General features: G+C 42.3%; 1 protein-coding gene across 6 annotated transcripts; it reads left to right on the plus strand.

Moving 5' to 3' along the window:
- The first annotated feature begins 4,617 nt into the window (after positions 1-4,617).
- On the plus strand, positions 4,618-19,796 carry LOC106567069 (zinc finger protein 740). 6 transcript variants are annotated; one of them, XM_014135928.1, is made up of 7 exons: positions 4,646-4,733; positions 11,735-11,897; positions 12,266-12,496; positions 13,410-13,550; positions 13,706-13,838; positions 16,947-17,065; positions 18,362-19,796. In XM_014135928.1, the coding sequence occupies exons 2-7, from the start codon at positions 11,853-11,855 to the stop codon at positions 18,545-18,547; spliced, it is 855 nt and encodes a 284-aa protein (XP_013991403.1). In that variant the 5' UTR covers positions 4,646-4,733; positions 11,735-11,852; the 3' UTR covers positions 18,548-19,796. The 6 variants fall into 6 exon arrangements, with proteins under 6 accessions (XP_013991400.1, XP_013991403.1, XP_013991402.1 ...); XM_014135927.1 differs by lacking the exon at positions 4,646-4,733 and adding an exon at positions 10,367-10,459; XM_014135930.2 differs by lacking the exon at positions 4,646-4,733 and adding an exon at positions 10,481-11,110.
- Positions 19,797-27,922: the final 8,126 nt, after the last annotated feature.

Raw genomic sequence — 27,922 nt, forward strand, 5'->3', positions numbered from 1 at the left:
ATATTGTATGGCCTTCTATATGTTCATGTAGCCTAGAACATGATGATTTTAGGGGATTCTTATGAGAGAAATTCCCACTGTAGAGCGATAAAAGGTGTGATGGGTCCGCACTCAAAAAGATGTTGCATAAAGCTTACTTCATTACTTTGCAGCCTTCTTCAGGGAGTAGGTACAAATGTTGCCAGTTGATGTATGACGCCTTGTGGCGGCCATGTTGGAAGACCACTGCATCAATTATTTTGACAACAATAGCTGAGTGGCTACCCCAAGCTGCATGATAACAGTGCTTAAAACTAGTTGATTGTCACCACAGTCAATTTCTGTGCAGTATTTTGCTGCTCTAACAAGGCAGGAAAGACAACAGGGGAAAAAATATTTCTACAGATTACTCGCTATCATGAAACCCAAAGGAGAAAAGACTCAAGAACTGTCAGAAAAGCGAAGAAACCTTTTTGCCCGTAAAGACCGGAACCCACTGGTAAGTCTCATCGATTTTGAGTTTAAGTTTAGCTGTTATGCTAACCAGGTGAATAAAAACAAGTGCATACCAGAGATGGCCAACCTTGTTCCACTGATTATCTGGGTGAGCAGAGTTCTATTCCAGCCCAGCAATAGTACGTAATTGTCAACTATACTGAACAAAAATATAAACGCACATTTTGTACTGGGTTACAGTTCATTTAAAGGAATACAGCCCCCCCACCTCCTCTCAGACGATTCGCAGGGGAAAAAGCCGAATGTGGAGGTCCTGGGCTGGCGTAGTTACACGTGGTCTGTGATTGTGAGGCCGGTTGGACCTACTGCCAAATTCTCTAAAACAACGTTGGAGGCAGTTTGTGGTAGAGAAATTAACATTCAATTCTCTAGCAACAGCGCTGGTGGACATTCCTGCAGTCAGCATGCCAATTGCACACTCCCTCAAAACTTGAGACATCTGTGGCATTGTGCTGTGACAAAACTGCTCATTTTAAAGTGGCCTTTTATTGTCCCCAGCACAAGGTGTACCTGTGTAATGATCATGCTGTTTTAATCAGCTTATTGATGTGGATGGATTATCTTGGCAAAATATAAATGCTCACTAACAGGGACGTAAACAAATTTGTGCACAAAATGAGAGAAATAATATTTTGGGGATTTTTTATTTCAGCACATGTAACGTTTATATTTTTATTCAGTGTAATTAGGTTTGATCCATGGAATCAGGTGTGTTAGTGCTGGGCTGGAACAGAAGCAGACCAACGCTGCTGGGTGTGCAGGCTCCAGTTTAATATGTATTTTTTATTGTTAATATAGGTACTGTGGCAGACCAGGGGGTTTGATCAAGATGTTTACACAGATCAGACAAGTGTGATATCAGTTTCAAGGGTGTTTATATAAAACAAAGAAAAGAAAAATCGGTCTCTCCAGGAGACCTCTTCCGGGTTACCGTGTTCTAGGTTCCAGGGAATGCTGTCTCCTCTGGGGTAGAACACTGAGCCCTTCGGATCTAGCAGACTGTGAGGACAGCAACCTCTCACTACCTCAAACCCTCCCGTGTGCTACCCTCCCGTGTGCTGCCCTCCTGGCAGCTTAAGGGGCCACGTACGGCTGGTGAGCAATCAGCCACTTGATTACTCACCAGCCTCAAATCAGACCCAGTTAGTCCTTGACCCGTTGAGACCTGGCACATCCAGCAGAGGGCGCCATCGCTGCGTGATGTAGACTCCGTCTGTCACCAGGCCTCGACGAGTCTTGCCCTGATGGCTTGTCTGCAGTACTGCGTCTGTCACCAGGCCTCGACGAGTCCTCCCCCCCCCCCTTCGCACTGACGACTGCCCCCTCCCCGACAGGGCTATGTACGTCTCCCTTCTCGATAGGGCTTTCGCGTTCCCGTGCTTCTCCCCTGACCTGTGCACAACAGAAAAAGAGAAGCATTGAAGGGAAGACATCTACCTGGTGACTCGATCGTTCGTGTCCCTTCCCCTGGCCATCCAGACCAGGGGAGCATGGTCTGTGACCAGGGTGAATTGGGTGCCCAACAGGTATTACTAAAGAGTCTAGTGCCCACTTCTCCACTAGACACTCTTTTCCCATTGTGTACCTGGGTCAGGACAGCCCCTGAAAGCCACTTCGGCCTCATCTGACCACTTCACTGTTTTCAGGAGGTGGGCCCTGGTCAGATCGGAAAAGGGGGAGGCTATAGCTGCAAAGTTATAGCCCCAGGAAGAACCAATCTCTTGGTACAGGCCAGTCACAAACCGCCTCGACCTCCCTCTCCTGGGGCTTGATGTTCCTGCATCCAATCAGATACCCCAGGTACTCCATTTCCTTGAACGCCAGCTTGCATTTCTTGGGATTCACTGTCAACCCGGCTTGCCTGAACGTGTCCAGTACCACCTGGAGGCGCTTCAGGTGCTCTTCCCAACCTTGGCTGTGGACAATGATGTCATCCAAATAGATCGCTGCGTACTGTTGGTGGGGTCGGGTCGGTCCATCAGGCACTGGATAATAGGCGGGGCTCCATGGAGACCGAACGGGAGGACTCGGTATTGGTATAAGCCGTCCCGTGTCGAGAATGCCGTCTTCTCCCGGGAGGAGGCTGCCAAGGCTACCTGCCAATATCCCTTGGTCATGTCCAGGGTGCTGATGTACCGGGCCTTTCCCAACCGGTCGATGAGCTCGTCCACCCTCGGCATGGGGTAGGCGTCGAACAACTGATGTCGTTTACCCCCTGGAAGTCATTGCAGAAACAGAGACTACTGCCAGGTTTGGGCACCAACATGATGGGGCTGCACCATGCGCTGTGGGAAACCTTGATGATCCACCTCCTGCTGCGCGGCCTTCCGTCGGGCCTTGGGGATCCGGTATGGCCTCTTTTGTACCGTTTCTCCGGGCCGGGTGTGGACGTGGTGTTCAAAGAGGGTCGTTCCGATTTGACGGTGGTGTCCCAATCCCTGAGCTCCCGGAGTGCTTGCTTCTGGGCCGGTCCGAGGTCCACATTGCTCGGGACCACCACTGCTCCTGTCGATGTCCCGGGTTTTGACCGCAACACGGCCAAGGCTGTCCTCAAGTGCCACCTCTTCAATAGGTTAATGTGGTAAATCTGTTGGGGTTTCCATCTCCCTGGCACCCACCACTATCTGGCAGCTCCCTTGTGGCATCAAGATGGTTGCTTGCCTGGTCAAATACCTCTTGGTGTCGCCGTGGACACAGGAGATGGACATCACCATGGTCGCTCGGATGGGCCAGCAGGCACGATAGTATGAGCGTTATCCAACAGAGTGTGTCATGACCGTCGACTTGGGCCCAACAGGAGGTGACGTAGTTTACTGCATGGCCCAGCTCGTTTCCGGGGCCCGCTGATGGAATTGACTTCTCTCGACCCAGGCAATTCCATGTGAGGTGTCCCCGGGCGCCACACTCAAAACACCTCCTTTGGTCTTCATCCACCTGGGGTCGGCGGCGGGTCGACTCTCCCCCAGCTGTCTCTCCGCGGGTCTGCAGTCCTTTAGCCCGGCTGACTGTCAGATTGGAGAGTACGGTAGTGGTGTCATCCTTCCCCTCCGACGGATACCGGACTCGGCCTGCGTCCCCTTCAGCAGGGCCTCGGTATTCTGGTGCTTCTCCACAGCTCCCAAGAAGTCCTCCAAAGTCCGGGGCGCACGTACGCTCTCCGCCCTCATGTTGTGAGGTAGCGCCCGTAAGAAGCAATCCATGACCACTTTGTTGATTACCAGGTGGGTGGCTATGTCGGTTAGGAGCCATGCCCTGGTGATGTACAGTAGGTCGCTCATCTGGGCTCGGGGGAAGCTTCGCCACGAACCTCCAGTTGGGCTCAACGGGCCAGGCTGTACCCATAGCGGCTGAGTACCTCCCTCTTGAGACAGTCGTAGTTAGCCGCCTGTTCGGTGATGAGGTTATAATACGCCTTTTGGGAGTCTCCGGAGAGAAACAGGGCCAGCAGACTCTCCCACTTCGCCTTGGGTCATCCTTCTCGGAGTGCTGTCAATTCAAACGTGCAGAGGTAAGTCTCGATGTCTTCATCCTCCGGTAGCTTGATAAAAAACTGATTGGGATGCGATTCGGTCTGCGTTTCTCCTCGCAGCTTCCGGACTTCCTAAAGCAGGTGGAAATTCTGTAGATGCTGTTCTTCCAGCGTTCATTCGTGAATGTCCTGTTGCGCTTGTTGGGCCCAAACGAACTGAGCTATCAACTTGTCTATGCTGATACTGCTTAAACATCAACCCTGGTCTGCCCGCATTCTCCATCACTTGTGGCAGACGAGGGGGTTTGATCAAGACGTTTACACAGATCTGACAGGAACACAAGTGTGATACCTCAGTTTCAAAGGTGTTTATTTAAAACAATAAAGAAAAATAAAATCGGTCTCCTCCAGGAGACCTCTTCCGGGTTACCGCCTTCTGGGCTCCGGGAAATGCTGTCTCCTCTGGGGTAGACCACAGAGCCCCTTGGTTCTAGCATGCGGACTTCTATCCGGTAGTAACCTCTCACTACCTCCAACCCTCCAGTGTGATACTTTTCTGGCAGCTTTATGGGCCCTGTACTGCTGGTGAGCAATCAGCCCTTGATTACTCACCAGCCTCAAATCTGTTCTGAGTCCATGTCAATGCTTAAATCACATCAGAAGAGTTATGGAGTGAGAAATGTGCCGGTCTAGCAATGGTTATGTGCTGCTGCTGCTAATTTCATGGCAAAGTTTGCAAATAACAAATGATATACAGTGCTTCTGCCAGGTAAGCCTACTTTACAGTTAACATTTAATTGAGAAGGCTTTGGGGAAAGTATTTCTATCAGCCCACAAGATGGTTACACACAGTGATAAACAAATGCGGGCACCACAGACCGACAGGGGCAATACTGCTGGAAATTAATTGACATATTTTGATAGGTTTGGCTTTGTAAAACAATAGCGGCCAACCAGGGTTGCGATAATAGCAATTTTGCGTTGATTAGATAGCAGCTGGGAGCTTGTGGTTTCTGATTATTGTTAATGAGAGTTTGCGGTGGTACACTTGAAAATTGGAAGTAGTTTCGGAACTGTTTGGCGATCTACTCAAAGGTGGGCTGCAAGCTACTGGTAACTCACGATCGAACTGTTGGAGACCCCTAATATACAGTATGTAAAGCTACTTTAGCAGCTCATTTGAGTTAGCCTGAACACCAAGTTTCCGTAGCTAGCTAGATAGCTCACAGGTAATCCCTATGACGTTTCCGCTGGTAGCTAAACGTAGCCAGCCATGTGGGGGATTGGAGGACTTCCACCAGACTGACTCTGGTCTTCCAAGAGGTCTGGAAGATGGCGGCGAGTGCAGACGAGATTTCCGCTTGCTCCAAGTAACCTTAACTTTTATCCCTCTCAAACTTACTTAAATGTAACGGAACTTGGCTTATAGTAAACACAATAGAGAACAACGCTTAGTTGACCGATAATTTGATTCAAAACTTAGAGAAATGGAAGGAAAAAATGTGCGAAAGAGCAAAGGGAGGAGAAGGCAGTTGCTAGCTGAGCACTCATACATTGGAGAAAAACCGCCACCTGACTCCTCAGGAGAAGAAATGGAGGATTCTGGACATTCGGTTGATTCTGAAAATTCAGTCAATAGTCCTGCACCCAAAAAGACACAGACAGAATTGTCTTTGCACGAACTACAGGTCAACATAATCGATGCTGTCTCTGCAAAGATAAACGAAAGAGCCGATGGTCTGGAGAAAATGATACGCGAAAACACATAAAAAATAATTGACCTCGAGACCTCTCTGAATCATGCATACAAGAGTATCGAAGAGCTTAAACTTGCAAACACTGCTATGTCTGAGAAATGCACTGCTCAGGAGAAGACCATCGCAGACATGCAAGGGCGCTTATCGGAAGCAGAGCGATACCGGAGAAGGTGGGGGCTACGGCTTTACGGTGTCCCCGAGGACCAGGATGAGAATGTGAAGCGCTTAGTAAGAGACATCTGTAACCGTGTGGCACCGGACTTCCCCGATGGATATATGGATATGGCTGTGGATGTCGCTCATCGTATTGGGAAGAAACAAGATGCCATCGTCAGCCGATCGATCATCATCCAGTTTGCTTTTCGCACAGCGAGAGATGCAGTTTGGAAGAAAGCAAAGGAAAGTGCCTTTCTGAAAGAAAAAAAACTTAGATTCGGTGAGGACTTGACTGCAGCAGACAAGGCAGCAAAGGCAAAATTGTGGCCTCTTGTACAACAGGCCCGAAATCAAGGAAAGGGTGGATACTACAGGGGAATCAGAGCCTTTTTCGCCAACGGTAAAGAAATACGACTGGGGTGATTTGTTCTGTCAGTAGGTTTACAAGGTAGTTCCTCCCTCACTGCAAACTGAATGTTCTACTTTTGAAACATGGTGTTACTATTTTACAAGTTAAGACTTCTGTTAATACATATATGAAGCAACATTTTATAGAGAGGGTAAAGTTGAGATTGCATAGGATTTTTCTTTCGATTCTATAGATATGGACTTGAAGTTTATGTCAATCAATGCCAGGGGAATACGTAACCTGTTGAAGAGAAAAGCTTTTTTTTGTTTTGTAAGGACTGCAACGCAGATCTTGTATTCGTTCAAGAAACACATTCATGCAAAGAGGACTATAATTATTGGGAAAATCTGTGGGGCAGTGACATTTTTTTGACCCACGGGACAAATCATTCAGCTGGGGTTGCAATTTTAGCACACAATTTCAAAGGGAAATTTTTGTTTACTCAAATGGACTCCAATGGACATTGGCTAGTAGCGGTCATCAACCACATGGACAGATTATTTGTGTTGTGTAATGTATATGGATACTGTTCTAGTCCTCCAAATAACTTACTTCTAGAGGAAATTGAAGAAATTCTTAAAAGTCTTCTGAGAAAATATCCATCCAGTCAGATTATAGTTGGTGGAGATTTTAATATGGTTTATTATAATGAGACTGATAGGCCTAACATTGGTGTGAACAAGTTGGTGAATTTCTGCCAAAGCCTGGACTTAATTGACATATGGAGAGTAAAAAACCCTGGAGAGATACAATACACATGGAGTAATAGAGATCGTTCCTTACAATCAAGAATAGATTTGTGGGTGATAACCTCTAGTCTTGAGCCCAACACTGTAGAGGTAAAAATACTGCCTGTTGTCCTGACGGATCATAAAGTCATATGGTTGACTGTAAGAATATGCAGTAATGATAGTAAGAAATACTCTGGTGGTTACTGGAAATTAAATAACTCATTGTTATTGCATGATGATTTAAAAAATGTGATTAAGAAGCTAATTTCTGTTTACTGGAGTTTAGCTACATCTAATGCAGAATATGGGAAATATTGGGAACTGATGAAATTTAAAATCCGCTCAGCCTGTATTACTTATGGAAAACGGCTTGCTTTAAGAAGGAGATGTGAGGTAGCTGAACTCTCTAAAACAATTGCTGATATCACAGAGATTGAGCATCTTGATCTTAATGAGAAAGCTAAATTGAATGATTTACAGAATCAACTAGATACATTGTATGAGGAAAAGGCTAGAGGAGCTTTCATAAGATCTAGAAAACAATGGTTTGAAAAAGGTGAAAAGAACAGTAGATACTTTTTTAATTTGGAGAAGAGGAGAGGGGAACTCAACACACTTCGGAAACTTAAGATTAATGGGGTTACCACTGAGGATAGAGTTGTTATCAGAATTTACCACTACATTTTATGAGAATCTTTACTCCTTAGATAACAATTTGAGTGACTCTAAGGATCTCCTTGATTCTATAGAGAATGTTAATTCGATTAATGAAGAACTCAATCAGTCTTGTTGCCAAGATTTATCCATTATGGACATCCAGTACGGGGTTGCTCAATTAAAAAAGAACAAATCTCCAGGTTGTGATGGATTAACCTCTGAATTTTACAAAACCTTCTTTGAAGAAATAGCACCTTTTTTACTTGAAACCTTTAAGGAGGCTATAAAGAAGGGAGAACTACCTGCCTCTCTGAAGCAAGGGGTTATTACTCTTATACCTAAACCACACAAGGATCTCCTAAGTATTGATAATTGGCGTCCAATCACACTCCTAAATAACGACTACAAAATTATAGCCTTAATCTTTGCAAAAAGGTTAAAGTCTTGCTTAAATGATCTGATTGATGAATGTCAATCAGGGTTTATGAAAGGGTGCCATATATCTAATAATCTCAGGCTGGTGTTAGACTTGGTTGAGTATTGTGATCTATTAGATGACTTCCCTGTTATCCTATTTTTGGATTTTCAGAAAGCATTTGATACAGTAAGTCACAATTTTATCTTTGATTGTCTTAAGCATTTGAAATTTGGTCGTTTTTTTGTTGATGCTATTAGAACTCTATAATGGTGGCAATAGCTGTATCAAACCCTGTCATGGAACATCCGAGGTTTAACGTTTACAAAGGAATACGACAAGGTTGTCCAATTTCACCTTTTTTTATTTTTGTTAGTATCTCAAATGCTATGCTCATTAGTTCATAAAAGTCAATTTGAGGGCATTACATTCCAGGCCAGAGAGATCAAGATATCCCAACTGGCAGATGACACCTCACTTTTTTTGAAAAATGTGTCTCAAGCTAGATTAGCATTGGATATCGTGAAGCAGTTCTCCAAAATCTCAGGTTTGGTTTTAAATCTTTCCAAATGTGAGATGTTTGTTTTGAAAGAAGCTGTCAATCCAGCAGATTGTAACATCTCTGAAAAAGATACTGTAACCTACCTTGGTGTAAAGATCACCAAAAATCTTAAGGCTATGAATGATCTTAATTTGAACCCTGTAACTGAATCTGTCCAAAAAAAATTATCCTCATGGTTAGGGAGGGATTTAAGTCTTCAAGGAAGGGTGCTTTTATCCAAAGCTGAGGAGCTATCTCGTGCATCCTATCTTTTTTCATCTATTGACATTCCCAAATCCACTTGCTGTACCTTAGATAGACTTTTGTACAACTTCATATGGAAAAACAAGCCACATAAGATAAAAAGAGATGTTATCACCAACAGGGTTTGTGATGGCGGTCTAAATGTCTTAGATTTCACTCTCTTCAATCAGATATCAAAGGTTAACTGGATTAAAAGGTACATAAAAAATCCTCATCGTTTCTGGAATATTATACCTCATTTTGTTTTTCAGAAGTTCGGAGGGCTTAATTTTTTACTACAATGTCCATATATTGTGGGTAAACTTCCTGTGAAACTGGTGGATTTTCACAAGCAGGCTTTAATGTGCTGGGCTTTGTTGTATAAACACAACTTTTCACCTCATAAATGTTTTATATGGAACAATGGGTCGATATTACATAGAAACAAGATGTTATTTAACCATAAATGGTTCTCGAAAAACATTATTCTTGTCAGCCAATTAGTTGATAATAGTGGGAATCTATTTACACGGAGAGAATTTATGGAAAGATACAACTTTGAGGTTTCAAGCAAGGAATATGACACTGTTATTAAAGCTATACCTAGTGGGATAAAAACTTTACTTCAGAATAATACATATTTTGGAATATCTCCGATTGTAAGCAATGTTCAGGTGAATGGCATTGGTCTACTAGATACGACAATCGTTTATTAAGGGATATTTTCTACAGGAAGTCTATTCCCTCTGCGATATTTTGTTGGGCTTCATCGTTTGATGTAAACTGGCACCGTGCTTGGCTCACTCCACACAAATTTATGGTGACCAATAAAGTGAAGGAGATCTCCTTTAATAAGATAATCCATAGATTCTATCCGTGTAATAGCTTGATTTCTAAATACATACTTGATGTTACCAGTGAATGCAGTTTTTGTGAACTAGAAACTGAATCTATTGAACACTTATTCTGTAATTGTTTATATAGTGAAGTGTTCTGGACTGATGTAAAACTATATCTTGGCCTCAAATTACATACAACCATTGAAATTTCTAAGTTTGACATATTTTTTTAGTACACTGATTCCACAATTGAACGTGAGTATGTCATAAATCTCTTTATTTTATTAGGAAAATGTTTCATACACAAATCAAAATTTATGAAGAAAAATACCCTTTTCTTAATTTTTTTTATCTGATGTGGAAAACTATTTAGTCTTTAAAACGTATACAAAACAAAATGTCAAAAAAATGTATTCGCTATATGTCTGTATTTGATTTGATATAATGTGGAATATTTTTTTTCTAATTTCTTTGGAATTTCTTTGGAATCCCTCTGGCTGTTATGTTTATGTTTTGCATGTTACTGTTAATAAAAATAAAAAAATTATCTGGTCTTCCAACATGGCGCCGCAACAGCAAGCCCCCTATATTTCCCTTACCAACATGGCCGATGTCATGCGTCATTAAACTCATAATGTGGACGCTCTCCCCGGGGAACACTTCCGGTGTAGTTTCCTGTGTTTGTAAACTGAGAAAATTGGAACTCCGACAAGAAATATTAATCTGCAAAACAAAAAAAAACCTAAGGTAAACCCATTCTAAAATGTTATTCCCAACAAAGCCACCATAGAGTTGCAATGCATAAGTTATTTCCCAGAATTGTAAGGCAATGAGAGTTATGACAGTTTGTAGTCGGCGCTCAACCCGCACGCCTTTCCTGGCTGTTGTGTTGTCTGAGGGGGGTACCCAACCAGTGAGTCATCTTGCGCTAGCTTCACCTAAGCAGACCCTTGCTTTACCCCATAAGTTACCTCAATGATCGCTAATTCTCAAAATATTTAACCAAACAATATTTTCACTCACGGTTTTAGCTAACGTTACCCCATAGCTATGTGTTGGTGTTTGGCGTCGGAAACTCAGTGAAGATGTCTTGCTATCGTTAAATAGCTAACGTTAGCCAACTAACTTAGCTTGCTAATTAGGTAGCTAGCTCCTTCTGTAACGTTGAGCTCGCTTAGTATTCAGACATTATTGTAGTTAACTAGGGCAATGCAGTCTAAGTGCACTGAATAATACTGCATTTGAAGTGAGCTCTAACAAGCTAGGTAGATAGGCCTTCACGTCCAGGCAGCTTTAGCCCCTCACTTCTAGGCAACTTTAGCGGGCGCTTTGCATGGAGACTAGAGTACTTATTTGTAGAGTAGAGGGATCACACGATCGATCAACTGTGTGTATAGGGTAAACTATGCTTTCCTGTTTGTTTTTGTACTTGACTCTTAACATGTGATATCATATCGTTAGCCTATACTTGGGTCATCATTGAATGGTATCTTGAGTAACCTGCACATGCATGAATCATAACCCCTTTTCCAGATCATATTCATGAACAGAATGTGTTTGTCCTCCTTCTCCAGCTTTATTTCTGTCATCATTGCAACAATATTTGACAAGAATCTTTTGTTTTCCATGGGAAGAGGAAGCATACACCAAACCATTGGCTGCTGTCTTCAAGCCTGATATCAACTTTCTTTGTTGACCATGCCAAATGTATAAAATCATTTTATTGGTCACACACATGGTTAGCAGATGTTAATGCGAGTGTAGAGAAATGCATGTGCTTATAGTTCTGACAGTGCAGCAATATCTAACAAGTAACCTAACAATTCCACAACTACCTAATACACACAAATCTAAGTAAAGGGATGGAATAAGAATATGTACATATAAATATATGGATAAGCAATGACCGAGCACCCCTGATAATTAAACCAAATTACACTCTATTAGATATATTAGGCCTGAATTTGATTACCAGTAGTCATGGTCAAATAATTTGGCCTCACAATAACCCTCTATTTCCAGGCTTTGCCACCTGATGATTTGGGTGGGTGTAGTCTTCTCACACCCCTCATCCTGAGTGAACCCCCTTGATGCGCCCCTGTACCCCCAAACACACACGCATTCAATCCACGCACCGGCGATGACACACCATCCCAACAACTCAGTTCGAGACCACATGAAATGGGTCAGTTGAATTCTCCTTCCTTCTTTCCATTTTTGTTTTTATTTATTTTGTCTCTTGTTTTTTGTTTTTGTGCCACAATTCCATTACATTCATGGCTTGAAGCCCTTCTCTCATTCTCACTTTTTCTCTTGAGTCTTTCCACTAGAGGCCTGACAGACCAGGCCAAAAATAGTCTGAAAACAGTCAGTGGACGACCATCTGCAGTCCCTGTGTCAGCCTTTATGCGTGAGACTGTGGTCCTGACATTGACCCTGATGCTGACTCTGAGCTGCTGCTTGTCCTGTGTAGTTCCTGCAGTCTGAGTTGATGACCCTCCTAGGCCACCATACTACTGTCCAACTGAACTGCTGTTTTTGTTGTTCCTCCAGGCTGGGTTGCTGGGCTGTGAGGCGGTGCTGTCCAGCATGGCCCTGATGCAGGCCAACAACATGTCTGGGGGACAAAAGAAGATGTCACAGCATGACCAGGGCCAGAGGGACATCAACAACCCTGAGAGCCACCAGCAGCAGTCTCACCAATCACACCATGGACACCACAACAATCACCAGTCCCACCACAGCCACATGGTCCTGCCCTTGGGGGTCAGCTGCCCACCCCTGGTGAGAAATAGACACATGCAGCCTGACTATGAGCAGCTCGCCAAACAATGCAGAAAGTACATTTTTCATGTGTTCAACCGCAAACTGTCATAAACAAATCTCACAAATACTGTATCAGACACTGCAAGCTCCCAGATACTATCCAATCACAGCCACATTTACATTGTCCCACACTTGGTTAGCCACAATTGGCTTAAAAATCCAAATATAACAATATCTGGCAAATAATTTCCAGCAACATTGCCTGTCTGTGTGTGCGCGCGTTTGACTATCACTTTGTATAGCCAGTTAGCAATGCTTATGATAACCGTCTTGTGGGTAGACAGAAACGTTTTCTCAATTAAATGTTAACTGCGAAGTAGGCCTACCTGTCAATAATATACTGATTATTTGTATCAATTGGTGGGAATTTGTTTAGCAGACTCTGCCCTCACATGTGCAGTACAGACACATTGCTACCAAAACGCGTTCCTCTCTCACTAGGTACGCACTTGAAGTAAAGGAGAATTACACCAAAAAATCTAAATGTTTTTGTTTTTTTCCCAGACCTAAAGAATTGTCTTCCGTTGTGATCTATGCATTGCCATGGACTCAGAACATTCAATTTAGTTGATTCTCTATATATACTTGTCATTTTGAGAGTAAAAAAAAAAACTGAACGGGAAAAAAATAAGAGAAAATGGAATGCAGTGAAGAGAAGAATAGAAGGATGTGCCTATTTGAAGATTCTTTACATTGTGGGGTTAATCTGGCAATTAATCTTAAATTATATTCATGTAGTTATAGTAAATCTATCAACAACAAAAAAAGAATACATATCTAAGCAGTAGCTCCATTTTGGTTGGTATGTTAGAAACATATGAATTATCACCCATTTCCCCCACCAATTTTTCCTTCTCTCTCCTCTCGATAGTTTATTAGAAAGGATGGACACTCATTTCACGCACCCAGGCTGCTGGATGAGAAAGATATGCAGGCCAGCCAGAACACACAACCGACAAAAAAGAAGCACAGAAAATCAGCGACACCCAACAAGCTGAGAGAGAAAGTGGAGGTAAGTTGTGTTTATGTGAGAGTGGGGGAAATGGCATGTACAGTGATGGATACAATTGCAGGACAGAAGTGTGCGTGCTGTAGCGTTACACTTATTGTGTGTGTGTGTATATAATATGAGAAGTTGTAATATTTTAAACTCATTGTGTTTCTCAGCAGGTGGAGATGAATATTAATGGGGGTGATGATGATCATAATTCACAAGTACAGAAGAACTTTATCTGTGAGCACTGCTATGGAGCATTCCGGAGTAGCTACCACCTGAAGCGGCACATTCTCACACATACAGGTTTGTATCGCATTACGTTTCCCCTTCCTTGCTCAGGAATACTCGTAAAATGTGTTAACCGTTATAACACAAGTCATAAAAAACATTAATTAGTAGAGAAACATGCACGACTCGCAATTAAAAGCAAATGTTTTATTTTTCTTTAAAAAAATGAAGGACCCAGCTATGGTGGTAATTCCTGTCATGTCTGACTACTACAGTACTGCTTGTCCATGTACTAGCTAACAGCAACGAGCCCAGACGAGCTAGATGAGCTAGCCAGTTTATTAGGTACACCCATCTAGTATCGGGTCGGACCACCCTTTGCCTCCAGAAAAGCCTGAATTCTTCGGGGCATGGAAACTTTGCTTAATTGGTATCAAGGGACTGAACGTGTGCCAGGAAAACATTCCCCACACAATTACACCACCAGCCTGTACCGTAGACTAGAGGTCGACCGATTAATCGGAATGGGCCGATTTTCAAGTTTTCATAACAATCGGTAATCGGCATTTTTGGACACCGATCATGGCCGATTACATTGCACTCCACAAGGAGACTGCGTGGCAGGCTGACTACCTGTTATGCGAGTGTAGCAAGGAGCCAACGTAAGGGTGCTAGCTAGCATTAAACGTATCTTATAAAAAACAATCAATCTTAACATAATCACTAGTTAACTACACATGGTTGATGATATTACTAGTTTATCTAGCTTGTCCTGCGTTGCATATAATCGTTGCGGTGCCTGTTAATTTATCATTGAATCATAGCTTTCATCAACGCCTTTCTTAAAATCAATACACAAGTATATATTTTTAAACCTGCATATTTAGTTAATATTGCCTGTTAACATGAACTTCTTTTAACTAGGGAAATTGTGTCACTTCTCTTGCGTTCTGTGCAACAGTCAGGGTATATGCAGCAGTTTGGTCCGCCTGGCTCGTTGCGAACTGTGAAGACTATTTCTTCCTAACAAAGACAGCCGACTTCGCCAAACGGGGGATGATTTAACAAAAGTGCATTTGCGAAAAAAAGCATAATCGTTGCACGAATGTACCTAACCATAAACATCAATGCCTTTCTTAAAATCAATACACAGAAGTATATATTTTTAAACCTGCATATTTAGTTAAAAGAAATTCATGTTAGCAGGCAATATTAAACTAGGGAAATTGTGTCACTTCTCGTGCGTTCATTGCACGCAGAGTCAGGGTATATGCATCAGTTTGGGCCGCCTGGCTCGTTGCGAACTAATTTGCCAGAATTTTACGTAATTATGACATAACATTGAAGGTTGTGCAATGTAACAGGAGTATTTAGACTTATGGATGCCACCCGTTTAGATAAAATACGGAACGGTTCCGTATTTCACAGAAAGAATAAACATTTTATTTTCAAAATGATAGTTTCCGTATTTGACCATATTAATAACCTAAGGCTCGTATTTCTGTGTGTTATTATAATTAAGTCTATGATTTGATAGAGCAGTCTGACCGAGCGGTGGTAGGCAGCAGCAGGCTCATAAGCATTCATTCAAACAGCACTTTCGTGCGTTTGCCAGCAGCTCTTCGCAATGCTTCAAGCATTGAGCTGTTTATGACTTAAAGCCAATCAACTCCCGAGATTAGGCTGGTGTAACCGATGTGAAATGGCTAGCTAGTTAGCGGGGTGCGCGCTAATAGCGTTTCAAACGTCACTCGCTCTGAGACTTGAAGTAGTTGTTCCCCTTGCTCTGCAAGGGCCGCGGCTTTTGTGGAGCGATCGGTAACGATGCTTCGAGGGTGGCTGTTGTTGATGTGTTCCTGGTTCAAGCCCAGGTAGGGGCGAGGAGAGGGACGGAAGCTATACTGTTACACTGGCAATACTAAAGTGCCTATAAGAACATCCAATAGTCAAAGGTATATGGTATAGAGAGAAATAGTCCTATAATAACATCAACCTAAAACTTCTTACCTGGGAATATTGAAGACTCATGTTAAAGGGAACCACCAGCTTTCATATGTTCTGAGCAAGGAACTTAAACGTTAGCTTTTTTTACATGGCACATTTTGCACTTTTACTTTCTTCTCCAACACTTTGTTTTTGCATTATTTAAACCAAATTGAACATGTTTTCATTATTTATTTGAGGCTAAATTTATTTGATTGATGTATTAAGTTAAAATAAGTGTTCATTCAGTATTGTTGTGATTGTCATTATAAATAAATACAATCGTCCGATTAATCGGTATCGGCTTTTGTTGGTCCTCCAATAATCTGTATCGGCAGTGAAAAATCATGATCGGTCAACCTCTACCGTAGACACCAGGCTGGATTGTGCCATGGTCTCATGCTGCCATCAGCAAGAAGCAACAGAAACTGGGATTTGTCAGGCGAGGCAATGTTTTTCCACTCTTCAATTGTCCGGTGTTGGTGATCCCATGCCCACTAGAGCCGCTTTTCGTTTTTAGCTGATAGGAGTGGAACCCGGTGTGGTCGTCTGCTGCATTCGCTCATCCGTGACAAGGACTGATGAGTTCCGAGATGCTGTTCTGCACACCACTGTTGTATTGCTCTGTTATTTGTCTGTGGCCCGCCTGTTAGCTTGCACGATTCTTGCCATTCCCCTTTGACCTCTCATCAACAAGCTGCTTCCGCCCACATGCTGACTGGATGTTGTTTTTTCGCACCATTTTTGGCAAACCCTAGACACTGTCATGTGTGAAAAGCACAGGAGACTGGCCGTTTCTGAGATACTGGAACTGTCGCGACTGGCACAGACAATCATATACGCTCAAAGTCGCTTAGGTCACTCATTTTGCCCATTCCTACGTTCAATCGAACAGTAGCTGAATGCCTCGACGTCTGTCTGATGGCTTTATATAGAAAGCCACGGTCACGTGACTCACTGTCTGTAGGAGTGAACCATTTTCATGAACAGGCTGTAACTAATAAACTAGCCACGGAGTGTATAATGTATACTGGATGTGCTTAAGTACTATCTATCCAGATGTAATAATGTATATCAAATAACTATATATATTTTGCTATGTAACTACTGTGTAAAAAAAAGTCTGTAGAAAGTAATTTGTACCCCAAAAGGTACAAATTCAATCTATAGCATTAAGATTTGAACTGTGTTGTTGTTTAGGGGAGAAGCCATTTGCGTGTGACGTGTGTGACATGCGCTTTATTCAGCGATACCACCTGGACAGACACAAGAGAGTTCACAGTGGCGAGAAGCCCTACCAGTGTGATCGCTGCAATCAGGTAAGCGAGATCTACACTGAACAAAAATATAAATGCAACAATTTCAAAGATTTGACTGAATTACAGTTCATATAAGAACATTAGTCAATTTAAATAAATCAGGCCCTAATCTATCGATTTCACATGACTGGGAATACAGAGATGCATTGGTTGGTCACAGATACCTTTTAAAAAAAAAAAAAAGTGAGGCCATGGACCAGAAAACCAGTCAGTATCTGGTGTGACCACCATTTGCCTCATGCAGCACGACACATCTCCTTCGCATAGAGTTGATCAGGCGGATGAATGGGCCTCAGGATCTCCTCACGGTACCTCTGTTTATTCAAATTGCCATTGATAAAATGCAATTGTGTTCGTTGTCTGTAGCTTATGCCTGCCCATACCATAACCCCATCGCCACCATGGGGTACTCTGTTCACAACGTTAACATCAAATTTGAAATGTTAAATTAAATCAGCAAACCACTCGCCCACAAGACACCATACATGTTGTCTGCCATCTGCCCGGTACAGTTGAAACTGATTAATCCGTGAAGAGCACACTTCTCCAACGTGCCAGTGGCCATCGAAGGTGAGCATTTGCCCACTGAAGTCGGTTACGACGCCGAGCTGCAGTCAGGTCTGCGGTTGTGAGGCCGTTTGGACATGTTGCCAAATTCTCTAAAATCACATTGGAGGCAGCTTATGGTAGAGAAATTAACAGCTCTGGTGGACATTCCTGCAGTCAGCATGCCAATTGCACACTCCCTCAAAACTTGAGACATCTGTGGCATTATGTTGTGTGACATAACTGCACATTTTAGAGTGGCCTATTGTTCCCAGCACAAAGTGCACCTGTGTAATGATCATGTTTCATCAGCTTTTTGATATGCCACACTTGTCAGGTGGATGGTTTATCTTGGAAAAGGAGAAATGCTCACTAACAGGGATGTAATCAAATTTGTGCACATCATTTGAGAGAAATACGATTTTTGTGCGTATCGAACGAATCTTATGGGAACGTTAATTTCAGCCCATGAAACAACGGACAAACACACAACCTGTTGCGTTTTTATATTTCTGTTCAATGTACATTGTGCACACTGTACACACACACCTGGGGTACTGTCAGCAATGCACAACGTTGTAGAACATTCAGATAGAAATATGTTATGTAGAATATGGAATCATGTCGGCTCTATTCATGACATTTCTATCTGCAACATTTGCCTACTGAACATGGTTTGGGGTCAATATGTACATTACACTGACTCCCATCATTTGTTACTTGTATGCTTTCCCTCTGCCCCGGTTCCAGAGTTTCTCGCGGACGGACCGTCTGCTACGTCATCGCCGTCTGTGTGGGGTGGGAAGGAGCATTCCCAAGGAGGAGAACCAGTCATTCTCCTGCGAGGGCAGAGGAGGAGCCTACTCCCAGGATGCACCTGGGCACACGGCCGCCTGGAGCCCCCTACAGCAGCAGAACAGCCGTCTGGCTGTCTGACCTTGAACCGCTGACCCTCTCACAGACAGCAGTCCTCAGCTCAGTGGCACCATATACTGGAGCAGACCAGTACTGCATTCTCCCTCAGCCCAGATAAACCTGGCTAAGACAAAGACACCAAACCTTAAGTTGTTCTCACCAGCTAGCTCATATCCTGTTGATGGGATAGTGGATTATTTTCTACTTTTGTAATAACTTTTGAAATAATTGTTACGTACATGGTACTTAACAGAAGGGGAAGCCGAGACCTCGGGTGAGGTGGGAGGAGTTTGAGCAAGCTGTCATATTACTACGGCAATAATGAATTCATTAACTGACATGTTTTAGCCTCAATTGGACAAGTATTTTTTTTTGACTGGAGACTTAAAGTGTGCTGCTGACCACTCTGCCTGGATAGAATTCGGCCCCCCCACCTAGCTCCATTGAAAATGAATGGGAAACTCCACCGCCACTTCCTGCCTGGAAAGCCCTTTAATGTGAGGTTGGTCTGGTCATACCAATATGAACAACTGGTTTAGCTTTTTTTTTTACCATTTGATTGTATGTGTACGCTTACCATTGGACAATACTGATCAGTAACCCAGGACACTCTTCCTGATCCACTAGCAGCCTCAGTGGCCAAGCACATCATACTATGGACATTAAGTATTTGAAGGACAATGTTAAACACACAAATCCTCGTGGCCTTGAACTACTCAGATTCATTCCAGTTGGTTCTGTTACTACTAGCTTAACAGTTCCTGGTCTGACTTGTTAGTGAATGGCCGTAGCCTAATAGACCTGTGTAACTAGCTGATCCTACCTTGATATTGAGATAATTGGGTAGTGGACACATTTCTTGTTCTCCGTTGTTAGTGTTATTTACATCCATCCAGTCCTTGTTATGTTTGACTCAATTCTGTCTAAAGATATTGAACTTTCTAATTTGCTACACTGGTCAGATGTTTAACTCTAGAACCTCTCATAGCTACCGTTTGGGGATAGTGACCATGGAAATGGAATTACTCATGTCCATTCTAGTATTCTATTTCTATCTAAGTGATCTTGTAGTATTTTTGTTGTTGTGAATAATCGGGTGTTTTTTTTTCTTTCTCAAAGGACATCTGTGCATGTAAGCCTACTCTATATTCATTCAGACTCTATGAAGAGTACCAATAGTTTTATTGTCCTTCATTGTTATCAAATGTCCTGAGTATGTCGTTCCATCTTGTCATATTTCTGGTGTTATTTTAAAGAAGGGGTAATCTCATATGAAGCAGGACAGTTGACCTGCTCTGACCCAGTTTGTGAACAAATGCTTCCTCTATAATATCATACCATGTTTGTTTCTACAGCGAGCTCAGTGTTGTGACAGTTGTTGTTGTTTTGGCTCTGTACTCCAGCACGTTGGATTTGAATGATACACGAGGTTAAAGTGCAGACTGTCAGCTTTAGTATGAGGCTATTTCCATCCAAATCAGGTGAACCGTTAAACAATTACAGCACTTTTTGGTCATAGTCTCCCCGTTTTAGGGGCCCAAAAGTATTGGGACAAATTCACTTATACAGTATGTGTATTAAAGTAGTCAAAAGTTAAGTATTTGGTCCAATATTCATAGCATGCAATGACTACATCAAGCTTGTGACTCTACACATTTCTTGGATGCATTTGCTGTTTGTTTTGGTTGTGTTTCAGATTATTTTGTGCCCAATAGAAATGAATGGCAAATAATGTATTGTCATTTTGGAGTTACTTTTACTGTAAATAAGAATAGAATGTTTCTGAACACGTCTACATTAATGTGGATGCTACTATGATTACGGATAATCCTGAAAGAATAATGATGAGTGAGAAGGCACCCCCCCCAAAACATGCTAACCTCTCTTGTTATTGTAATGGTGAGAGTTTAGCATTTCAGGATTATCCAGAATCATCGTAGCATCTTCATTAATGCATGTGTTTAGAAATATTCTTTGAATCTAAAATGACACTACATTATTTACCATAAATTTCTATTGTGCACAAAATAATCTGAAACAAACAAAAACAAGGTTTGTAGAGTGACAAGCTTAACGTAGTCATTGCGTGCTAGGAATATGGGACCAAATACTAAACTTTACTCCTTTTAATACACAAGTGATTTTGGCCCAATACTTTTGGCCCCAAAAATGGGGAGACTATTTACAAAAAGTGTTGTAATTTTAAAACTGAACCTTCCATGTGGCTCAGTTGGTAGAGCATGGTGTTTGCAACGCCAGGGTTGTGGGTTCGATTCCCACGGGGGACCAGTACGAGGAGAAAAAAAAAGAAGAAATGTATTCATTCACTACTGTAAGTCGCTCTGGATAAGAGCGTCTGCTAAATGACTAAAAAATGTACAAAATAAAATAAAACTGTCCACCCGATATTGATGAAAATACCCTCAAATGAAAGCTGATAGTCTAGTCTGCACTTTAACCCCATAGTCATTGTATCATTTCAAATCCAATGTGCTGGAGTAAAGAGCGAAAACAACAACAAATGTCACTCCCAATAATTTGAGCTCACTTTATTCACCTGTAGCATCTAAAGTGAAGATGACCATTTCTGAAATCCAAATCAACACCTACAACCTAGGCAATCCTGTAGATCTGAGAGAATTGCTAATATGGTAATACCATCTGTCTAATCCTCAGATCTACAGGAATGGCTAAACAGTAGGTGCTAGGGGGTGGTTTAGAATTCAGTATATTTCTACTCAGTGGACATCCATGGTAACAGACGTTCCACTGGGGGTTCTTTTCACTCCCATTTTTATTGGAGCGTCTCAGGTTGCATTATGGTAGCCTGGTCCCACATCAGTTTGTACTGGCTTGCCAACTCCTGTGGTCATTGCCATACCAACGACCATAGGAGTTGGCAATACAGCACAAACAGATCTGGGACCAAGCTATCATTGACATTCTATATCTTAAACACTGGATTGAGGAAGCCCAAAATATAGGATATACAACAGTTATCTGTATAGACTGAGAAGGTTTTCTATAGAGGACCAGTAGTTACTATTGCATCACTGTCAGATTGTAAGTCGTGTCAAAGGAGTTTGTGGCCCTTTACAAAGACTAAAGGCAGTTAGTTTTCTACTGCTGAATTTAAGTTAATATATATTTTAAAATTAAATTAGGAGTAGAGGCAGAACTGCCACTAGTGCCTGTCTACGGTAGCAGTCATTAACTTTTTATTACTAGTAGTTTTGCATGCATCTGTGATCGCCAAAATGAAGAGATATTGTATAAATGTTTTTAGTAAAGACAGTAAAAATTGTTTACAAATAAAATTAGTTTTCTTTTAATTAAGTAAAATAACTGTCATTATCACAATCCTAGTAAAGTTGTGATAAAATGAAGTTTTGACTCAGTAAGATATTGTAGTGAATTAAAAACTAGGGCCTCAAGCTTTAATAAAAGTGTTTCTCTTTTTAAACATTTGGTACTGTCAATGCTTTCTCATATGATTTAGAGAATTGTTGTTTCACCCATCTTGCCATACTGGTTCATCTGAATTGGACGCCAAATCATATCTGGACAACAATATTGCGTGTGACCGTGAGACGCCACTAGAGGATGCTCTATCCACAGCCATTATGTCTGTGATTGCAACCCAACAGCAGTCAGGCTTTGATCCTATTCTTAACATGATCTACATTTACATTTTAGTCATTTAGCAGACGCTCTTATCCAGAGCGACTGAATGCATTCATTTTATTCCTCTTTTTTTTTTGTACAGGCCCCCCATGGGAATCGAATCCACAACCCTGGCGTTGCACGCACCATGCTGGCGTTGCAAACACCATGCTCTACCGACTGAGCCACAGGGAAGCTGTTGAGAAAGGGGGGATACCTAGTCAGTTGTACAACTGAATGCATTCAACTGAAATGTGTTGAATGCATTTAACCCAACCCCTCTGAATGAGGGAGGTGCAGGGGGCTGCCATAATCAACATCCACGTCTTCGGCGCCCGGGGAACAGTGGGTTAACTGCCTTGCTTGGGCAGAACGACAGATGTTTTTTTTACCTTGTCTGCTCGGGGATTTGATCCAGCAACCTTTCGGATACTGACCCAACGCTCTAACCACTAGGCTACATAGTGAGGCTGTCCCTTCTATACCTCTCCCCCTCTCTTGTTTGGGCCCATCCCTTCCTCTCCAAACCTCTCTCCCCTTTGTATTGGAGCTATCCTCCCTCTAATTGACCAGGCGTCGTAATTAAACCTCCAGGAAGATGAGCTGGATTAGATCAGCCTACACTCGAGACTGCAGGCCAGGGAGCGTGTGCTCTGCCCCTGGGGAGACATCGCCCCCCCCTGATTTACAGTCCCCACAGGCCAGAGCACTTAACACTGTACTGTCTTAAGTGAGGTGAGAGAGGGTGATACCACTCCATAATCTCAAAGTGTTGAAATCATCCAGATTTGAAATCATTCTACAGACAACACTATGGGGTCGGTGCACTACTTTTGACCAATGTTGGAAATCGGGTGCCGTTTGGGACGCAGAGATTGTGAGGCCGACTTTGTTATCCATTATCACCCAGTCAGCAAGACGAGTGCGGTGTGGCTGGCCTGACAGAGGCCCCTCTTCTCCTGCTACTATTGCTCTGTTAGGGCCCTACACACTAAGGATAGTCCGAAGACAAATGAACAATTATAATCAAATGTAAATCTGTCAATATCTCTGTTATTGTAAGAGGTTTTCAGGTTACAAAAATATCTGTGGTTATTTTGTATTTTTCCAGGGTTCGGTCTCTTTACTTAGACCTGGTTTGGTTCCTGTCTACGGTCAAATACCTCACACACACACTCACAGCCAATATGATTGAAACCCTCTGTCCCAACAATATCTCCCTCTCCCCAAGGTGCACGACCCTAGAGCCTTTCCTCCTCTCTCCTCATTTCATGTTTGATTAATAAATGGTACAGCCGCTCTGTGTGAATGCTGCGGAAGAGTGTGTGCGCGTGCGCTCCCTCCCTGCTATTCATCATGACAGCCCACCTGTGTGTTAATTAGCTCTGGTATTTAAGCCAGCATACAGACAGAGCTAGGTGTTCCTTTTAAACGTGTGTGCACACTTCATTAAATATTCACGTCCTCGTTACTCCAAACCCCACCGCCTGTTATACACCACCTCTACACACACATGTACTACTACCTAGTACCTTCCGGCGGTGTGGCCACCCAGTGACGAAATATTGATACAGAAATGGTCTTGTCCCTTGAAACCTAGAGTTCAGGTTTAGGCACTTAAAAGTGTGATAGATCAATTGGTTTATAAATGAGTACCAAGTCGTAAAGCATGGTTTATATCATGATGTGCTTCTAAGGTAAACCACAACCTTCCAAAGCTTCTCAAACGACAGCCTATTAGTAAACAGATACCAAACACTTCCATTACCAGGAGGCATTTTTCCATAAATTCTGAAATCCCAACAGATCTGCATAAAGAAATTGTGAAAACAATATTTTTTTCATGAACACCAAAATAACATTCTGAAATACTGAATGCAATTATTCTGAAATTAATTATGAGTCTGAATCCTTATACACAGTATAACACAGAGGCATAATAGACCCATAAAAGAGCTGTTCAGAGGACCCGAGACATCAGTGAGCATGAAGTACTCTCTTGGGACAGGAAAGCAAGAATGGACCCTTAAAAATGGCAGCCATCTTATATGACTTACTGCATAAGGGTGATAGACAAAATGGCTTCCAAATAGTTGTATTCATTTGGCTTAATGGGTAAATGCAGAGACGGGCAGTAATTCTGTAAAATATGTATTTCAATTACTTTGGAATATTTTGTCATTTGTATTTCACTGCCGGCCTGAACTACAATCCAAGGTTTTTTGTAACAAGATACATTTGTGCAGCAGTTCACAATTTTGTTGCCCTCTTTCACCCTACATTGCTATCAGACTTCTGATGGCACTATGGTGTGATGAGAGCATCAGCAAAATTCCCAAAATGTAACAAGACTTTTAGATCACAGGAGGTTGGTGGCACCTTAATTGGGGAGGACAGGCTCATGGTAATGGCTGGAGCGGAATTAGTGGAATGGTATCAAATACAGACACATGGGTTCCATGTGTCTGATGCCATTCCATTAGCTCCTTTCCAGTCATTATTATGAGCCGTCCTCCCCTCAGCAGCCTCCACTGTTTTAGATGCATCTTTTGCCTACTAAAAACAGACAGAAAGCAGCTCTATTTTGCACAGGCAATCACTTGATTAAAAAAAAGCATACTAAAAAGTCCCCTGGCTGTGATACTATAGAATTTATTTTATATGGGACGATAAGCAAAAGCTGTAAAAAAAAGGTCCAATTTACAGTTTGTTTACCACCCAATAAGCTACTTTTTGTCATTTTTGTAAAACTCAAGATTAATTAGCTGAAGCATATTATTCCCATTCCTCAACACTCCTGTCTGATCTGATCAAGTCTGGGAGAGAAGTTGTCACCATCAGAGCATATGATGAGTGACTAGGGATTTGAACGATGAAACAGTCACACGACTGGCCTACTTACATGTTATTCACACCAAATCATGCATATTCATGTATTAACCCATCAGACTCACAGACTAGAACAAAAGTTTCATGGTGTCCCATTCTGTCCACCACCATGCTGAAAGAGTGGATATCTGGTGGTGTATTGGTTCAATAGTCATTCACATTCCCTGCATAGGATTGACACCACTTCCGGGCCGGCGCCCAGTCCAGCCCTCCTTTCTTTCCAAACCAAGACACCATGGGTGGGTGCCTCAGTGAGTGGTTTGCCACCCCAGCCCCCTGCAGACAGAAGGAGGCCGGAGAGAGTCATAGGCGTTTAGCTGGGACAGACAGATACATTAACCCACCGTGGCCCCACGCCACCACCACCCCATTAATCTGCAGCTCGTTGGGACCCGTCAAGGCCGGCGAGGCGGGGCTGGTCCCTCTTCAGGGAATATCGCGCCAAGACATCATGGGTGGGCGTCACTGCCACCCAGCCAGCACGCAGTAGTCTGCACTACTAGTCTCTATTTACGGAAGTCACTCGGAGATCTCCAAAGTCTCTCAAGGGCCCAACTCAGAGTTGAGATAAGCAGGCAATACTCAGACTTGTGTGTAAATCATTAATTTGGAGACTTGGGCAAGAATGTAATCACCGGCTCTCAAGTCAGGATACAGCCCTAAACCTGTTAGCTACAATGCAGTGTCAAGTCAGGAAGACTAGTTAAATACACATTTTTCTGGTCTATAAAGTCCCTTCACATATTTTGCTGGTATAAAAAATCCTTTCCCATATTTTTCTGGTCTAAAAAGTCCCTTCACATATTTTGCTGGTATAAAAAAATCCATTCACATATTTTGCTTGTCTAAAGAGGCCCTTCACATATTTAGTCACTCTGAGTTCACCAAGGGCCTCTCTAAATCTGTTACAGCAACAGTATGTCATATGTCAGGAGTCAAGACCAAGAAGTAGGTTAGCGAAAGTTTAAAAAATATATATAGTACAGGTCATAGATATGCTGCACATGAAATATGAGTCTCCTTAATCTGTGCTCACCATAGAATAGAATTTTAACAAGGCTTCTTCCAGGCTCAACTTCTAGGCTCAGCTGTAGCGGTGTGACTTCTGGGCTGATCCCAAAAGACACCCTATTCCCTATTTAGTGCACTACTTTTGACCAGGCTCTATATATGGAATAGAGTGCCATTTGAGACACAGCCCTGGTATGAGCGACTGTCTGATCACTTGACTGCTCTGCTCTGACACGCTGAAGTCATGTGGAGGATTTATTAAAGCAATATTCCAGCCCTGTTTGTAATCAACCTGTATGACATACTTAGTCATTTCTGAAATCGATGCACATGGAGATATGATACAATCATGGCATATTAACCCAACGAGGCGGATGGGAGCGATCAAAAACAGAACATTAAAAAGGTTTAGCACTTTACCTTACACATTGTGGCAACATATCTTTTTTTTACTGCTCACTTGATAACTATTATACGCTTTTGATATGATTAGGCTGTCTTGTCATAATCAGAGATGGGCAGTATTTCTGTTACATGTATTTGAAATACGTATTTCAATTACTTTTGAGTCATTTTTATTTCACCGGCCTGAAATACAATCCAATTTAATTTGTAACAAGATACTTTCGAGACCTGTATTTAAAAAAATGTATAGCAGCTCACCCTGCATTGGAATCAGAAGTCTGATGGCACTATGGTGTGATGAGAGTGTCAAAAATGTAAATGTCAAAAAATGTCGAAATGAACACTTGCAAGCATGCTGGGTATTATTCTAATGAACTCTGCCCCCGAAACAAGGCCAATAATAATACCCAGTGTGCTTTGTAATTGTTCATTTTTACATTCACATTTTGGTCATTTAGAAGACACTCTTATCCATATCGACTTACAGTCAGTGCATTCAACTAAGGTCGATCAAAAAAACACATCACAGTCATAGCAATAATAATAATAATAATTTAAAAAATGTTACCATTACTGAGAATGTTGTTATAGTTAAGGCGTCTACTTTTATATATTTTGTATTTACTTGGCAAGTGTCTCTTATTTTATTTTGAGACATTGATCTGTCGGATATTTTGTATTTGTAACAAGATACTTGGACATATCTTTTGCCCATCTGTGGTCAAAATGTCAGTCATGAGTTCACAGAAGCGAGGAGCCATGCTGTTTAGGTGCAGAACCTGTTTTCTTTCTTTAACACAACACAGCAACAGTGAGTCTGCGTCTGCCATGTACTAACCTCAAGCTTAGCAAGTTCATATCCCGGTCTCTCTCTCTCTCAAGGAATTATGCAATTACATTACAGTTGTCCAGATCTTCTCTCTCTCTCACTCACTCACTCACTCACGCTCTCTCTCTCTCTTTCTATTTTCCAGCAATTTTCCACTTGAGCAGACCAACCTAACCTGTAAGTGTCAGGTGAAGGAGTGAGGAGGGATCTGATATCAGGTGAATGATGCATGAATCCCTGGGGTTTGATAAACAGGGGCGGCCTTACCATTTACCCTTAGAGATATTCACGGGTCACTGCCGGTACAAAAGTGCACTCTGGGCTCATATTCATAAATTAGAATAACTTTATATATTATTATTAATATTATTATTTATTTATAAAGCGTCTCAGAGTAGTTAGTGCTGATCCAGGATCAGTTGTGTCTTTTGGTTCATAATGAATTAGATGAAGCCACTGGTTCTGGACCCCGTTTTGGCTTGGTGGGAGATCTGTCGACGTGCCCTTGGGCGGGGCACTTGACCCTGGTTGCTTCTGTGGGTCGCTCTGGACGGGAGACGATTAGATGACTGAATGTAATGTAAATGTTGAGTGGCTTC

The sequence above is a fragment of the Salmo salar genome, chromosome ssa13 (genome assembly GCF_905237065.1).
Source record: "Salmo salar chromosome ssa13, Ssal_v3.1, whole genome shotgun sequence".
NCBI lineage: Eukaryota > Metazoa > Chordata > Actinopteri > Salmoniformes > Salmonidae > Salmo > Salmo salar.

Bases quoted from the DNA above. Each gene is read 5' to 3' on its own strand.
- LOC106567069 (XM_014135925.2), top strand. From the start codon at position 4,644: ATGTGCCGGTCTAGCAATGGTTATGTGCTGCTGCTGCTAATTTCATGG. The intron at 13,551-13,705 runs GTAAGTTGTGTT...TGTGTTTCTCAG, and splicing joins AGCTGAGAGAGAAAGTGGAG to CAGGTGGAGATGAATATTAA. The intron at 17,066-18,361 runs GTAAGCGAGATC...CCCCGGTTCCAG, and splicing joins AGTGTGATCGCTGCAATCAG to AGTTTCTCGCGGACGGACCG.